A 16,365-nucleotide genomic window follows, 5' to 3' on the forward strand; every position below is an offset into this window, starting at 1 on the left:
CAGCACTGTTCCCTTCACAGCACTTACCACATTTGAATCTGAAAAAAATACACATATCTTATATGTACACATATATAGGTGTATTTATATATGTATATATATGTATACGTATGTATATATATACACTATGTATGTATATATACATACATAAATATATGTACGTGTATATATATGCAGTAGTTCAAGCTATGGAGCAAGTCAGAGTCCATGTGGGTTCAAATCCTGGCTCTACACTTTGATCTCTCTGTGGCTCCCTCTCCTTATCTCTTAAGAGGGGGTATAATAGTTTGCACTTAATATGGCTGCTATAATGAGTTACAGTCCATAGCACATAATAAATGCTGTTTAAGCATTTGCTATAATTATTATGTATAGCTGAAGGCCAGGACCTTGCCCCTCATCATCTCTGTGTTTCCAGTGCTTAGAACAACCAGCTGATAAAAGTTTGTCAAATGACTATTGTTCCCTTCATGTAAGTGACAGTATCTACCATTTCCCAATACCGTATGGATGTTTTTACCCCGAGATCACCAATTAATGTGCCTTCATGGTCTATTTTACATGCATTTATTTTATTCTACTCACACTGTACAATTGTTAAGCAACCTACAAAAAGTACAAAAGCCTAGTCCATTTTCCAATACCAGGTCAGAGCTAAGTTGCAAAAAAGGAACAGTACCGTAAGTTACAAGGAAAGTTTGGGTGTCCTGTACAAGTCATACTGCCTGTCACATGATGTATTTAAAGCTGTAAGTATTGCCACAGGAGAATCTCTTGTCTTTGCAGCGACCACACAGTTCCTGTCGATGCGGCCTCCTTAGATCAATGTGTCTTTTCTTTTGAGGACAGGAACAACGAGACTTTGAACAGGTCTTTAGAAAACAAGGAACAGTTTGGACACTAAATAATTAAATCAGTGTTTCAAATATAATCCTCAAATTAAAATACTTCTCCCCACCATCCCGATCCTTGATATCGTCATCTTCCTTTGAGTCCTATGAGAAGTCCTAGACCAAGTTGTACAGAGATACTCACATCCCATTAAATGCTATGCATTTTTCAAGATCAAAGAGCAAAGATGGTATTTGAGACAATACTGCTAAGCCAACCAAGAGGATCTCATGACAGAAAAAGGTTTGAGAAGTTAGAGTTTATAGAATTTCTTCACTAATAGGTTTTTACATCTGTAGCCAGGTAGGGGTGAGAGGCAGTGAGTAAGTATTAAGCGATTTGATTATCTAGGCTGGAATATTTGAAAACATTAGAGCAGTGTCTCAACCAGCTGTACTGTACCCACCAGCAGACATCTGGCAATGTCTGGAGATGCTTTTTGGTTGTCACAACTAGGGGGAAGGGTACTGTAGAGGAAGCTAATTCTCTTCTTGCTCCAGAAATGCCTTACCTTCACTATAAAGTGTTCTTAACCATTATCACATTCGGTCTTCTGATAAATAAAAAAAAATAAAAAAAAAAAATCACACCCCATGGAGACCAGTGTACTGCCCTTGTACACCCTGTCAACCCTGCTTATCTTTAAAATTGACCACTGGTCTATTTTCTGCATGTGACCATAGCTAAAAAAAGTCAAGCTTTACAATTTATATTGTGGAACTAGGAATCTTCATTTTGCCAATCAAAGTCTAAATTATTTATGAAACATTGTACTACATTTATAACTTCCACTCTTCCAGTGACAAGTATGCATCCTTATAAGAAAATTCCAGTAGCTACTATTCACATGGTGTTTGCTGCATGCACTATTCTAAGTACTTTATATAAATCCATTTAATCCTCACAATACTCTTACTGTGGAAAAAATAAATAAAAATATAAATAAATAAGGATTTACTCTAAAGGTAGGTTTCTGTTTCTGGAAATGGTGTACTAGGTAGTTTTGACCAAGCCACCTGCTTAGGATAACTAGAAAAGCTGAGCTAAAGAAATAACTTTTAAAAATAACTATTTGAAGCACTACAGAATTATCAAAGCATTAGAGAAAGAAACCCAGAAGTGGAGGGGAACCTGACATTTAGGACTATTTCCTCCCTAAAGGTCTGCCAATTCTGGAAGAAATGAAGGACAGTGAAAAGCTGAAAGGAAGTTTGACAAGTCAATGTAGCTGATGGATAATCTTAAATATGCCAAAATGGGAAAGACCTGGTAAACAGTTCAGGTTTTGTGTTGGGACCCTGAAAGGTTACAACCTAAGAATAAAGATGAACCAAAAATTGACCAGCTTTGGGGCGCCTGGGTGGCGCAGTCGGTTAAGCGTCCGACTTCAGCCAGGTCACGATCTCGCGGTCCGTGAGTTCGAGCCCTGCGTCAGGCTCTGGGCTGATGGCTCAGAGCCTGGAGCCTGTTTCTGATTCTGTGTCTCCCTCTCTCTCTGCCCCTCCCCCGTTCATGCTCTGTCTCTCTCTGTCCCAAAAATAAATAAACGTTGAAAAAAAAAAAAAATTGACCAGCTTTTACAGACGCTAAAGCCCAGTTTCAAAATAGCTCAACCCTGTTTAGAAAATAGCAATCTAATTGTTAAAGTCCCTATCTTCCCACCAGAAGCAAGCAAATCTTCTGTGAAGGAAGATACTATCCTAGGCCTCAAATTATCACTGTAATTCTTCATATTCACTAGTCAACACTCAATCAAAAATAATCATATGAGGTACATGAGGAGATATAACAACAAATTTGAAAAACATGGAAAATGACAATGATAGCAACAGAACCATAGGGCATTAAGTTAATGGAGTTAAGTAGTACATATTTTAAGATAATTATGCTTAACATGTTCAAAGAAATAAGACTGGTAAGTTCAGCAGAAAACTGGAAGTTATTTTTTAAAGACAAAAATTATAGCACTGAAAATAGAGTAACTTAAATCAACTCAACAGATGGATTTAATAGCAGATTGGAAATAGCTGAAGAAAGAATTAGAGAAACGGAAGACAGAGTGAGAGATGGGGCACTATGGGGTAAAATGTCCATTGGCTGATGTTTTCCCCCCCTCTTATGGAACCTTGAAGCATCAACATTTTGGCAAAACCTTAAGCTAATTCTGTTTAAATGTGATCATTACATAGCACTGACTGAGTACTTGAAATTTGCAAACAGGGAGGAGTTACTGAGACTGTAATGTTATGCCTCTTTATTTAAAAGTGTGTGCTAAGATACAAATGATTATGAGGGACATAGGTGAAATAAGTTTCCTTTAGTGTAAGTTTCTTAGCATTTTAACAGATCTCATTCAAGGGCCTATCTTACAGTCTTATTCCACTGGTTGCTTCAAATGTGAAATAGACCTACCTCATAAAATCCTTTCACTCTTTATCTTGTAACTTTGAGAAGCTATTGAACCTCTAAGTTTTCATTTCTAAAAGGGAGATAAAGAGCATTAACCTCAGAGGTTTTGTAAAATACATTTTTAAAATTTTTTTTAGGTTTATTTTAGTAGATGATATACAAACTGGAGCAAAGGGGGACAAAAGCATAGGAAATACAGAAAAGAACATAAAAGGCATAAGGGATATGGTTAAAGGTCTAATATGAGTAACTGGAATAGAGAGATAATGGGGGTGTAAGTAATATTTTAAGAGATTATAGCTGATAATTTTCCAAAAGAGGTAACAATCTTCAAGCTATAGATTCAAGAAATGCTATGAATCTCAACCAGATAAATACAAAGAAACCACAACTAGGCATCTAACTGTAAAACTACTGAAAAACAAAGCAGAGAGAAAGATCTTAAAAGCAAGTAGATTTAAGAAGGGGAATTAGTAATGCTAATAACCAACTTCAAAAACAATAAAGGTCATACCCTTAAAGAGCAGAAAGAAAACTACTGCCAACCTAAAAATTCTATACCCAGCAAAATTATCCTTTAAACCATCATCCAGGCAAAAGAGGATGTGTCACCTTCAGACCTGTGCTACAGTAAATATTAAAACATATTCTTCATGTAAAAGAAAAGTGGTCCCAGATACAAAAAGGAATGAAGAGCAGCAGAAAGGAAATATGTGTAGCTAAAGCTAAATGAATGACTATATAAAATAACGCCTTATGATGTTTAAAATTAACATATACAACAGTAGTATATAAATTAGGATGAGGTGGTAAGGAGTTAGAGTGTTCTAAGTTCATTGTATTGTCAAGGAGAGGTATTATTAATGATTTATGCAGACTTTGATAGGTCAAAGAATCATGTTGGAATGTCTAAGGTGACTGCCAGAAGAATAGCAAACAATGAATAACTACCAAGATAATAGAGATGGGAAATTATTTTTTTATTTAAAAAAAAGTCACTTCAATGGAACACAAGAGGAATATAAGAAAATATATTTAAACCTACATTATATTAAACATAAACAGATTAAATGAGAATGTCCAACTAGAAAATATAAAGGTAAACCATTCATAAACTGTTAGACTAGTTTTTTAAATATTTATTCCTAAGTAGGACAAAAAATATTTTTAAGTGAAGGATTGAGATCTTAAAAATGTCTCAGTTATGAAAACCAACTATGCCATACTTCTCTGAAAAGTTTAAAAAGAGGTCTCCTACAAGGTGTTTTAGAGACCTAATTCTGTGACTTCCTAGACCCTGGAGACACCATAAAATATGATCAAAGTTCTAATATTTACTACTTGCTTACACTTGGGCAAGTTATTTCTTCATCAACTTTAGCCTTCTGGTCTGGAACATGGGGATAACACCTACCTCAAAGTTTAGATTACAGGAGATAATGCATGTAAAGCACTTAGCCCAAAGTCTGGTACATAGTAAAAGCTTAATACAGGTTCCCTATTAAGTTACTACATCCATATGTGATTATTGAAACACTATATCATACACCTGAAATTAATCTAACACTATACGTTAACTAACTGGGATTAAAATTTAAAAACTCAAAAAAAATTACTACATCCAAATTACACAAAGGGTGTTTGATAAACAACATATATGGCCCATACATAAATATACCGTATAAAGCAACTTAAGAGTCAATATGTCTCCTCTCCTACACCCCCCAAAATCCAGAATTTATTTTTCTAAAATGTTATAAAAATTCAAGGTATAGAAAACTTAACATTCCTATTCAAATACCCAATCTATCAAATCCTAACATTTTGCCACAGAAGCTTCATATTTAAGAATGGTAACCTTATAGACTCAATAAAAGTGCTCTACATGCTTACCTGACATTGGATTGCTTCTACTCGGTAAGGGTTAAAACTCTTTTGGCATTTGCAACACAGTTGTTTGAAATAAACCTAAAGAGAAATAAGGGGTTTTTATATATACATATATATACACACACAAGATTATATGTACCTTAGGCTCCCAGTTCTTAAGTAATCTCTTCCCCACTTTGTGCCCTGCTTTTGCCCAACCTCTACCCTGAGGTCTTAAGTAGTGCTATCAGTCCCTTTTTCTCACTCTTTGAACCTCATTTCCTTACCTGTAAAATTGAGATACTACCACTTGCTTTTTCTATAATTCTGGCAACCATTAATGTACACAAAGTACCACAGTAAAAATCTTCAATGGGAAGTAACTATTATAATTTTATTCATTGCATGAAGGCCAAACCCTTGACCTTTGCTTTCTGTCTTAGTCTATTAGCTTCTACTTTTTCATTTTCTCATTATTTCCCCACTTGAACTTCAAATTATTTATAGTTACCACCCATACATATTGTTTCTCAACTCTGCATTCTCTGGTGCACAGTTTCTCCCTGCTTCAGTTGGTGAACTCCTCCTAGTTAGCCTCAAAAATCCTGCCTGGACATCATGATGCCTTCCCTCTGACAGGGTTAATCAGCTGCCTCCTGTGTTATTTCTGCATCACTTCCGGGACACAAATGCCACTGTGTCTATCACCACATTGCATCTTATCTCCTAGGAGAATAAATTTCTTAAGGAGGAGTCCTAGGTCTTGTTCCTTTTATCCTAGCATCTCAGAGCGTGTTCATTAAACCCACTGTTTTTCTTCTGGCACAGTATAAAAATCTATTTGCTTCCAGGGTCTAGTAAATGGCTAATATGAAAAGTCAAGTTTTCATTCAGGTCTTAGCACACCTCCTTACCCGCTCCTTCTACAGGCCTTTAGCCAGAAAAGCAGTACCTAAAACGTGAAAGCACAGGGGACTCCAACTCAAATGCTTGTTGAAGTTAATGAGATAGACCAGATGTCAGCTGTTGCAAAATGAAGTGCACAAGCCCTGTGAAAGGAGAGAGAAGCTGCTTCGCCCCAGCCTACTGTTTTCATCGAGTCTATAGCGACCAGAGTCTAATCAGGGAAACTGGAAATGCAGATCATAAAGTCTTTCCCAATCTTAATGCGTTGACAACTAATTCAATTGAGAGAAAAACTGCTTAGCCTACACAAGTCTGTCCAAGGCGAACCTTTACAATTAATTATTTCTCTTATAGCTCCACCTTGTGGACAAACTATGGAAATTGCCTAGAGCCAAGGTCTCAACAGGTTCAAAACACACCAACTAAAAAATGATTATAGACAGTTCCACCGGACACAAGAGTTCACCGAAATAACATGCAATTCTGTTCCGCAGAACTAACAAGCTAAATGTAACACCAGTTCTGAGAGCCTCAAGTGTTCATGTGGACAGTCCAATTCAGTTCAGTTCAAACATTAACCACGTACCGATAAAGTGCCTGGCACGAAGGATGCCAAATGAATGAGACAGCATTGTGGTCACGTTCCATTAGGAAACGCTCTCCCTGTAACATCTGTGTCTGCCCCATCCTCCTCCCATGTCCCGCTCACTTTTACTTACCTTATTAGTTCCAGAAATGCACCACACATAAGCACTCTCCCATCTGGTCTTACAATCTTTACAGTGAAAATAGCCATATTTTGGTTCCAAAAACTGCAGATAAGGGGGAAAAGTCTTTTACAATCTTTGGGGGGAAAGCCAGATCCTCTTTCCTTGTGGCTTTGTATAAAAAAAAACAAAAACCCGGCCACCTGAGTGGCTCAGTTGGTTAAGCATCCAACTCTTGATTTCAGCTCAGGTCATGATCTCCCAGTTTGTGAGATTGAGCCCCACATCAGGCTTCACACAGTGCAGATCCTGCTTGGGATTCTCTCTCTCTCTCTCTCTCTCTCTCTCTCTCTCTCTCTCTCTCCCCCCTCCCCCCCTTCTCCCACTTGCACACTCTCTCTCGCTCAAATTAAATGAATAAACTTGAAAAGAAAAAACAAAAAGCTTCCTTAACTTCACTCATACCTATCCTCAAGGCTACTATGCTAATTTAGCATTTCATTGCTCAGGGATTACTCTGAGATTCTTATTTCTCCTGTCTCTCAAACTTTTCTAACGTTCTTTCAACAATGCCACCAGCACAATCTCCCCCAAAAGAAAATCTGGTCACATATTTGGCAGACCTGAAACCCCATCTTATCTCCTCATTCCCAATAGCAATGGTTACCAGACTTCTGAGTTTCGCATGCTTAAAGTTAGCACCCTATTCTACCAAGAAGTGACAAAACATATAGGCCATTTAAAACATGTTATCAGAACTACCTCTCCTTCATCAAGTATAAAGTGAAAGATTTTTTTCTCTGTTACCCCAGAAATGGAAAGGAGGAAAGAGAGGATAAGGCGAGCGGAGGACTGAGGACAGGGAGGAGAAAGTTCACCTGGAAGTTGGGTTTCCGGAGCAGATCTGCTCCACCGACTCCCTGTGTCTGCTTGCTCTTCCCTTCCTGAGGGTTTGGGGTACCTTCCTCCCCCAACCCATGCTGGCAAAGCTCCTCCTGTTTGTCCTCTTCAGACCTTGGCATTGGTGGTGACTGCTGCTGCTGCTGGCTGGCCTCCGCAGGACCCAAAAGTGCCTTCCTCTCCTGGTCTTCCCCCTCCTTTCGCGGCTGGATCAAGCCCCTGCGACCTATCACTGGTGAATAGACTCCCCATGCCGGCAGGGGTACCTTGTGACCTGAGCTGCTCCAAGGGGAGCGGCTGCGCAAGGTGCGAGAACCCAGCGAGCACTGCACGGACTTGTCCACCCGCGGACTCACCTGCACCCCCACCTCCTTGGTGTTGGCCTTGCAAAGCCGCAGGCTCAGGCTGGGGTTCATCTGGGAGAGAATGGCCTTAAGCTGCGCCCTCTTGTAAGGGTCCATATAGTAGTCAGAGGCATTTGCGGGCACCAGCAACCCAGGCCTGGCCAGGAAAGTGGGGGGACCAGTGTTTCGCCTCCAGTCAGGCTGTTTGTGTTCATAGAGTCCTGGCTGGCCCAAAGGCATCGTATTCCCATAGCCCTGGTATAAGCCACAGGGAACGCGGACAAAGCGTTCCATCTGCTCACCCAGCACCCAGGCACAGCACAAACCCCAGTGCGCTTTGTCTCCTTGTTTTGCCTTCTACCTTCATCCACCCTTCTTTTTCCTGATCAAGTTAGTTTAGGTCCATTCCAAGCTTCTCCATTTATTTCAGGTTCTGATGGGAGCTGCTGCCTATTTCCCTAATTAAAGGAGGACAGGAGATCTACCCATCTACAGAGGTCTAATGTCCACCTGATACCTATTTGCTCTTCCTATCTCTTCAACTCACTCCTCCCGAATCTTTCTTCAAAGCTGTTTTTCATTTAGACTTCTTACTCACACACGTGCTTTCATTAGCCTGATTTGAGCATACTAGAAGAGTATATGGAAGTAAGTATATCACGGCAGAGTTAATGAATGTAAAGGCCCTGGTACCACAGGAGCAAAGAGAATAAAGTTATGGGGGGGGGGGTGTATGTGGTGAGAAAATGTACTTTAGAAGGTTGTACTGTATGCCAACAGCTCTCATTAAGTCATTCCTAGTGAGGGCCACTGTCCCAAAAGGTGAAAAAAGCAAATTGTTCTGATTTAGAGGGTAAATGGAAACTTAATCACAGGATAGTTAAGTATCCGAAATCAAAAGGACTTGAACTGAAACCTGGGCCTTGTTACCAGGCAAGTTACTTAACCAGGTGATTTGGTTTCCCCATCTGACAATACTAATTTATAGGATTATTACAAGATTAAATGTGGTATTACCTATAAAGCACAAAGCAGAGTAATTCATGAGTGTTAAGTGGTAACTCTAACTGGGTAAGAATCAGAGCTGTGTGTTCCTTTGCTATTTAGACCTAGATGATCCTAAACTTTGCTATCTGTACTGGTAAGGCTTCCTGCTAGAACAAAAGAAAAGGATCAAACTAAAACGACACTTATGTAACCAAGAAGAGCCCACCCTTTGTCTAATCTAAGGTTGTTTCATTGTTTACTGCTCAAGAGCTTTGTGACAGCAGCAAGGTCTATAAGCAGCTCTCACACCAGAATCCAGAAAATTTAGGTTATACCAGCCAGCCGTAATTAAGCTTCCTGCTACCCAGGTCACAGACCCTGTGAACGATGGGGACAGATTCCAGTCTTTCAAGGCGACTTAGAGAAAAGAAAGGCACAAAACAGGGTGATTGGCCGCTGTAAGAATATAAATACTACAGAAGCCTGCAGAGGGGAACACCTGCAGGAGAGCTACGGTCATTTCACAATTTTTCAAGGCTTAGAGGTCTTGGAAACCTGCCACGTAAGAGCAACATGGGGACTAGAACTAAAGTCCTCTGGCTTCAAATCTCAGCCCCTTCCACTCTATGCAGAGCACACAACCGGGAAAGCAGTTAGCCACAACCACGGCCCACTCTGGGGGTTCCCAAGGTGGGCCACTTTAGGGGACGCCGTTCTTAGGGGAGAACAAAGGTCTTTCAAAGACCCCAGGCCGTGTACCCTAGCGGTCACCCAAACGTGAGGTGGGGCAGAGGGAATGAGGAGTGGCGAAGTACACTTTGTGCGCGGTCGCCCCCCCAGCAGCGCGGCCTGGTACTCTGAAGCCTCAGGGAGAAGACAAGAAGCACCCCAGCTCCGTCTTTACGCGGTTCCGGACCAGACGCTCAGCAGCCGAAAAAGCGCTTGGCTTTCGCCACACGGACGCTGCAGAGCCTGACTTCCGGGTGGCGCGCACGTTGCGTGCGCGTCATGGCGTCACCGCGTGACGTGCGCAGGGAGCGGGCTTTTGGCGCGAGCGTCTGAAACAGGGTCGACGGAGGCGGAGCTGCTGGGACTCCGCGCCTTGGTTGTTGTCAGAACCGTGGATCGCCGCGCAAACGAGCCTGCGGCCCAGATTTCTGGTCGAGGTGCCGGCGCGGTTTTTGTCAGCCTTCTCCGGCCGAAAAGAGCTCCACCAGCGGAGGCGGTTAGTGTTGGCTGGGTGGAGACGGACGGGCCGGTGTGAGGCGGCGGGGGAACGCCTCTCGTTCCCGGGGTGGGAGCCGCGGCCTCCCGCCCTCTACGGTCGGTGCCAACCTCGCACCGACTGGGAGAAAGGGCCGGGGGTTCGGCTCCTCCGCTGAGCGGACTCGAGCCCTGGCGCTTCCTTGGGACTCCACTTCCCAGCTTCGGTCCCCCGCCACCCGCCCAGGATTTGCCCCTTAGCTGCCCCAGATGTCCCAGTCTCAAGTTTCCTTAATTGGAAAGACGATGAAGTTAACTTTAACGGAATATCGTAATTCCGGAAAATGTTTTACAGCTCCTGGTACGCTGTATCTGTCTTGCTTAAACCCTCCGGCATTTGCTGTATTACGAAGATTTACTGATTTGAAATTGTCCAAAGATAGTTACCTCTCATAGGACCCCTCACTGACAGCATCCCCTAGCCGCACATGACTAGTTAACTTAATTGAAACTAAACATTTAAAATTCTGTTCTTGAGTCGCGCTTCCCCCGTTTCAAATGCTTCATGTGGCTAGTGGCGACTCCATTGGACAGCACAAACACGGAACGCTCCCATCCTCGCAGTGAGTTCAGCTACCGTCCCAAAAGATAGGACCGAGGTAAAGAAACAATGTAACTTTAGGCAAGTTTACCTGCTTCTGATTGTACCTTAGAGTCAGTTAACAAGGACTGCATCCCTGTGAAGTGTATTTGGTGTTTTTTTGTTTGTTTGTTTTTGCAGAGTTACCAAGCATCGAAGTAATATTGTAGATAAAAATGCCTATTGGATGCAAAGAGAGACCAACTTTTTTTGAAATTTTTAGGACGCGGTGCAATAAAGCAGGTATTGACAAAGTTGATCATTTACCTCGAGAAAATGTTTTCAGAAAAATATGTAAATATGCATGCTTGCTGAAAAGAATCCAATACTTGACGGTTTTGTTTACTCTGTAAACTGTTCCTTCTGGAGTCATCCATCCAGTTAAGAAAATGGTCATTTAGGGTTAGCCAAATGATAAATGTAGAACCCTGGGGACAAACAAAAGACCAGCCTCTTAAAATTAGTAGTAGGAAGAATTGCTTTTAAAGCACAGACCTTCTAGCAAATCAGAAGCGTTGGTAATGTTACTTGACAGGAGGAGTTGTCAAACTTTTTAGTCTCAATACTCCTTAAACTCTTAAAAATGATTGAGGACCTCAGAGAGCTTTTGTTTATGCAGACTACCATATAGAAATTAAAGCTAAGAATTTGAAAAAAAAGTTTATTAATTTACTTAAAGATAAACCCATTGCATATTAACATAAATAATATTTTTTTGAAAAATAACCGTATTTCCCGCCCCCCAAAAAAGAAGGATGGCTCTGTTTTCCAATTTTTTTTAATGTTTTATTTGAGAGAGAGCCCACACGCAAGCAGGCGAGGGGCAGAGAGAGAAGGAGACAGAATCCAAAGCAGGCTCCACACTGTCAGCACAGAGTCCTATGGCGGGGCTCAAACCACAAGCCTTGAGATCATGACCTGAGAAGTCTGATGCTTAACGGACTGAGCCATCCGGGTGCCCCTACAATTTTGCACTTTAATATCTGGCTTAATAGAAGATAGCTGGAGTCTCATATCTGCTTCTACATTTAATCTGTTGCAGTATGTTGTTTTGGTACAAGCATATAAAGAAAAGCCAGCCTCACACACCAATGTAGTTGAGAAAAAGGAGTATTTTAATAGTCTTCAGTTAATTGTGGGTATTTTTCTTTGATAATACACAAAAAATTGATAAGTGGTAGTTAGGGTTTAAGAGTTGCAATATGGAATTGGAAACCATATCGTCAGCTTTTTATACTCTTGTTACATTTAATTCTATTAGTCTTTTTTGCACTTTGAATAAATCTTTTATCCATGTTGTAACATTGGGTATTGATAAGTTGTAAAATGTCAGTGTTGTGGATTACAAATATTTCATATATTGACACATTGTATTAAGCGTTAAAAATCACATGTGTTAATTCACTAATCTCATCAGAAAAATCTCCTAAGATTAAGAAGATAAGTTTACAGAGCCTTAATAAACTTTAACAAAATTCGAATTCCCATTTAAAAGCTGTCATTTTCTCACTGGCAACAAACTTTTTTCTGCAGTGATAGGCTCACTTCATTTTTGAGAAAATGTTCACCAAATCACTCAACTCAAAATGACTTATTTGTTGTTCTTTCTACTAAAAATGACTTTCCATGAAAAAGTGCTAATTCAGCTCATAACTCACCACTTGTGCTTTTCTAGACAACTGTCGTACTTAATATGCAGAAATGCTTGATGCATACTTTCCATTTTGTCACAGAGAATATTAAAAAGATGTGCTCAAGGGTTGGGCTTTATAAAATAATTTTTACTGCTTCATTAATGATATTTTAAATTAGACTGGTTTTTTGGTTTTGTTTTTGACAAGTACGTGAATGATGGAATACAATTACTAGCCCCGTTTATTGCCACTGCCTTGACTCATGCAAAGATGTCATCAGTTTTACACACCAAGGGTGCAAATGTCACCATTGTGAAAAAAAGAAATGATACCTTCGTATTATTATGAAAATTGTTTTGACCTAATGGAGCTCTTGAATTTGTCTTGGGGACCTACCCCCCACCCTCACCCCCACCACCAGTAGTCCAGAGACCACACATTGAGAATCATTACTTTAAGGGTAGATAGATCATAGTAGAAATTTTGTCATTTCTCTTTAACAGGAGGGAGTCTTTTTATTCCATTTGATTTGTGAGTCTACATGTTCCTGTACTTACAGATTTCTCACATCCCTTTATGTAGTCTTTGTAGTTAAATTGTATCTGTGGAATGCATTCTTGCTATGAATGACTTGTTTCTGAATCCTGAATGTAAGAGAAAGAAAACTTTAGAAAAGCTAACTAATATAGCTAGGAGCAATCACCTTGTAACTTTTGTAAACTCTTGTTAGACCATGCTACAGATTGGAGGGAGAACAGATTACTGCTCTTGTTTAATTAATATACATTAACAAAAGTAATCTACAGTCAAAATCTCAAGCATCCTTTTCTTTGTTATGATCTTTACTGGTTCATGAACTTACCTGTCACTGATTAAAACCAAGATGGAATTTTTATTTTTCTTACAGATTTAGGGCCAATAAGCCTTAACTGGTTTGAAGAACTTTGTTTAGAAGCTCCACCCTATAATTCTGAACCCACAGAAGAATCTGGATATAAAATCAGTTATGAACCAAACCTGTTTAAAACCCCACAAAGGAAACCTTGTCATCAGTTGGCTTCAACCCCAATAATATTCAAAGAGCAAGGTCTGATTCCACCAATATACCAACAGTCTCCTTTAAAAGAATTAGGTAAATACAGAATAGACTCGGGTAAGTAATGTGGTCCAGTAGACTAGGGGAAAAACATGAACCAGGAATTGAGACAAACCTATGTTAAAACTCCCAGCTCTATTGGTAATTGTATCATACTGGTCAGATCAATCTCTCCGGCTTCACTTTCCCCACTTGAAAAATGGAGATGATGAAAATAATGCCTGTAAGTTTGGATTAAATAAAAGAATGCAGGTACTTAATTAGTGTTCCTTTTCTTCCCTCCTTTGATTTAATATATCCTGCCTAGTTTGTTAAATTATATCTTTCTTCTGCCCTCCCCCCCCAAAAAAAAACACCAAGTGGGATTTGTTTTGATGTTAATTAAATAAACTCTATTTCTGCAGGTTATCACAGAGGACAGAGAAGGGTATTTTTATCAATTTTCTATAAATGTCTTTTGATTTGGTAACAGTTTCCCTGGCATACATGCCAGGTATTCTAATCAATCATGTAATAAGATTATATGTTCAGTCATTCAAATGTTTATCACCTATTTAAATGACATATTCTCCTTTCTCTGGAGTGTTACTGTCAAGTAAGGGGAATTAACAGTAGACAGATAAAGAGCAGTCTAAGATTGAATGTGGCACGTGTCAAAAGCAAAGTACAAAAAGTACAGTGAGAGTTGAGAAGAAAGAGCATAAATAAGTTTGGGGGGGAATTGGGGAGTGATTTATTTGAATTACCTTTATTTATTTGAATAACCTTGAAGGATAGGTGAGATCCAGAAATTTGAAGATGGCAGGGTAATAATGAATGTACTAGGCAGAGGAAAAACGTGAGGAAGATGATGATGTAGTTTGTTAAGAGAATGTCAAGTAATTCAGGTTGTGTTTTTTTTTTTTTTTTTAATGTTCAGTTCTGACACAGAGAGAGACAGAGCACGAGTGGGGGAGGGGCAGAGAGAGAGAGTGAGACACAGAATCCGAAGCAGGCTCCGGGCTCTGAGCTGTCAGCACAGAGCCTGACGCGGGTCTCGAACTCACAAGCTGTGAGATCATGACCTGAGCCAAAGTCGGTCGCTCAACAGACTGAGCCACCCAGGCACCCCAGATTGTTTGGAGTGTTGCATGTCTAAAACGGACCAATAAATAACCTAAGGCTAGAAAGAGCACCTAGAGCCAGATATTTAATGCCAGACTAAAACAATTGAGTTTATTTGATAGGTTGTCCAGAAAAATCACATGTAAATTTGATCATGCTACTTCCTGCTTCAAATCTTTGACTACCTCCCTTTGCCTTCATGATAAAATCTTAACTCCTTAACATGATTTACAAGGTTCTTTTTTAATCTAGTCTCATTAACTCGTGCCTCATGCTACCATAATTCCTCTCCCACCCATGTAATTTACCATTTGTTCATACTGAATTTCTTTTTGAAACCACTTTGCTCCATGGCTCTTTATAGATTGTTACCTCTGTCCGGAAGTTAGTTCTTCCTACCTTTTTATCTAACAAGCTCATCTTTCAGGTCTTGATTTATGTATGTGCTTCTGGGAAGTTTTCCTTGTCACACTGTTAGCTTCTACTGGAGGAGACTTAAAATAAGCAATTACAGTGGAATAAATACTATGAAAGAGGAAATTCATGGTACCAGAAAATGCACATACAAAGAGGACATAGGTAATGGACAAAGATTTTCTTGTATGTTACTGGATACCTAGCGGCATACAAAGTGAGTATTCAGTAAATATTTACAGAATAAATGAGTATTTATTTTGCTTTGGAAAGCCTAATAACTGGACCCAATCTTTGGAGATTTTTTTTTCAAAATGAGATGCCTATATTGTGAGAATCTCCTGAAGTCCTGAATGAAAGGGAAGATTTCAGGTCCTAATCTGAATCTACTAAATTAGAATCACTAGAAATAGAGCCCATAAGTGTACCTTTTAAACTAATCGGGTGATTCTCATGGAAATGGAAGACTGGAGGCAGGGAGACCAGTTAGGACACATAATGGTCCAGGTTGTAGTGGGCCAACCACCTGAATTAGAGTAGTGGTAGTGAAAGCGGATATGGAAGATAGAAACTGTAAGACCCCACAATATCCTAGACCTAGGGATTTCAAAGAAAGGATCAAATCACAGGTTTGGAGCATAACTAAGAATATAATGGTGACATTCGTAGACGTTTTAAGCACTGGAGGAAAAACAGGTATAAGACGGAAAAAGCTTCAAAGGATGAAAAAAAGTAGGTTGAGTTGTGGACTGCAATTTGAGACAGTGGTAAGGTGTAAGGTGATGTCCTGAAGGATTTGGGGAATACAAGATTAAAACTTAAGAGAGCATACAGATAGGAAAGAAAGTTATAGGAGTCAACAAAGTGATAAAGTCATCACATGTGTTGAGGAAATTGATTATGATGAGGCTTAGGATAGAGCCTTAAGGAATATTTAGCAGATGAAATGCAGAACACAGAAAAGGAGATCATTCAGTCAACCAGTATTCCATACTTTGTGCATGGCAATTTGTTAGACATTAAGGATACAAACATGAATAAGATGCTTTTGACCTGTAGGAACTCAGTCTTGTGTAAGACAGTATGTAAATAAATATACAGTGTGGTATATGCTATAATAGGATCACCTACGAAAGTGCTATGTTGTGGGCATAGTAAAGGGATCAGCCATCTATTTTATTTTTTTATTTTTTATTTTTTTCCTTTCAACGTTTTTATTTATTTTTGGGACAGAGAGAGACAGAGCATGAACTGGGGAGGG

The 16,365-nt window shown here is 39.8% G+C and overlaps 2 protein-coding genes across 2 annotated transcripts in view; one reads left to right on the plus strand and one right to left on the minus strand.

Moving 5' to 3' along the window:
* Nucleotides 1–634: 634 nt before the first annotated feature.
* Nucleotides 635–8,320, minus strand: ZAR1L (zygote arrest 1 like). Its single transcript, XM_030308932.1, has 4 exons — nucleotides 7,661–8,320; nucleotides 6,795–6,887; nucleotides 5,194–5,268; nucleotides 635–872 (listed from the first exon to the last, which is right to left on the minus strand). Exons 1-4 carry the CDS (start codon nucleotides 8,318–8,320, stop codon nucleotides 729–731), a joined length of 972 nt encoding a protein of 323 aa, XP_030164792.1. The 3' UTR covers nucleotides 635–728.
* A 1,778-nt stretch (nucleotides 8,321–10,098) lies between these two features.
* The window catches only part of BRCA2 (BRCA2 DNA repair associated), a 59,869-nt gene continuing 53,602 nt past the window's right edge, over nucleotides 10,099–16,365 (plus strand). Inside the window, exons 1-3 of the mRNA XM_032593638.1 lie at nucleotides 10,099–10,238; nucleotides 10,998–11,099; nucleotides 13,398–13,622. Coding sequence (XP_032449529.1) covers nucleotides 11,033–11,099; nucleotides 13,398–13,622 — 292 coding nt within the window. The 5' untranslated portion in view covers nucleotides 10,099–10,238; nucleotides 10,998–11,032. The remainder of the gene's footprint in view (nucleotides 10,239–10,997; nucleotides 11,100–13,397; nucleotides 13,623–16,365) is intronic.

This window comes from Lynx canadensis, chromosome A1, assembly GCF_007474595.2.
Source record: "Lynx canadensis isolate LIC74 chromosome A1, mLynCan4.pri.v2, whole genome shotgun sequence".
Classification (NCBI taxonomy): Eukaryota; Metazoa; Chordata; class Mammalia; order Carnivora; family Felidae; genus Lynx; species Lynx canadensis.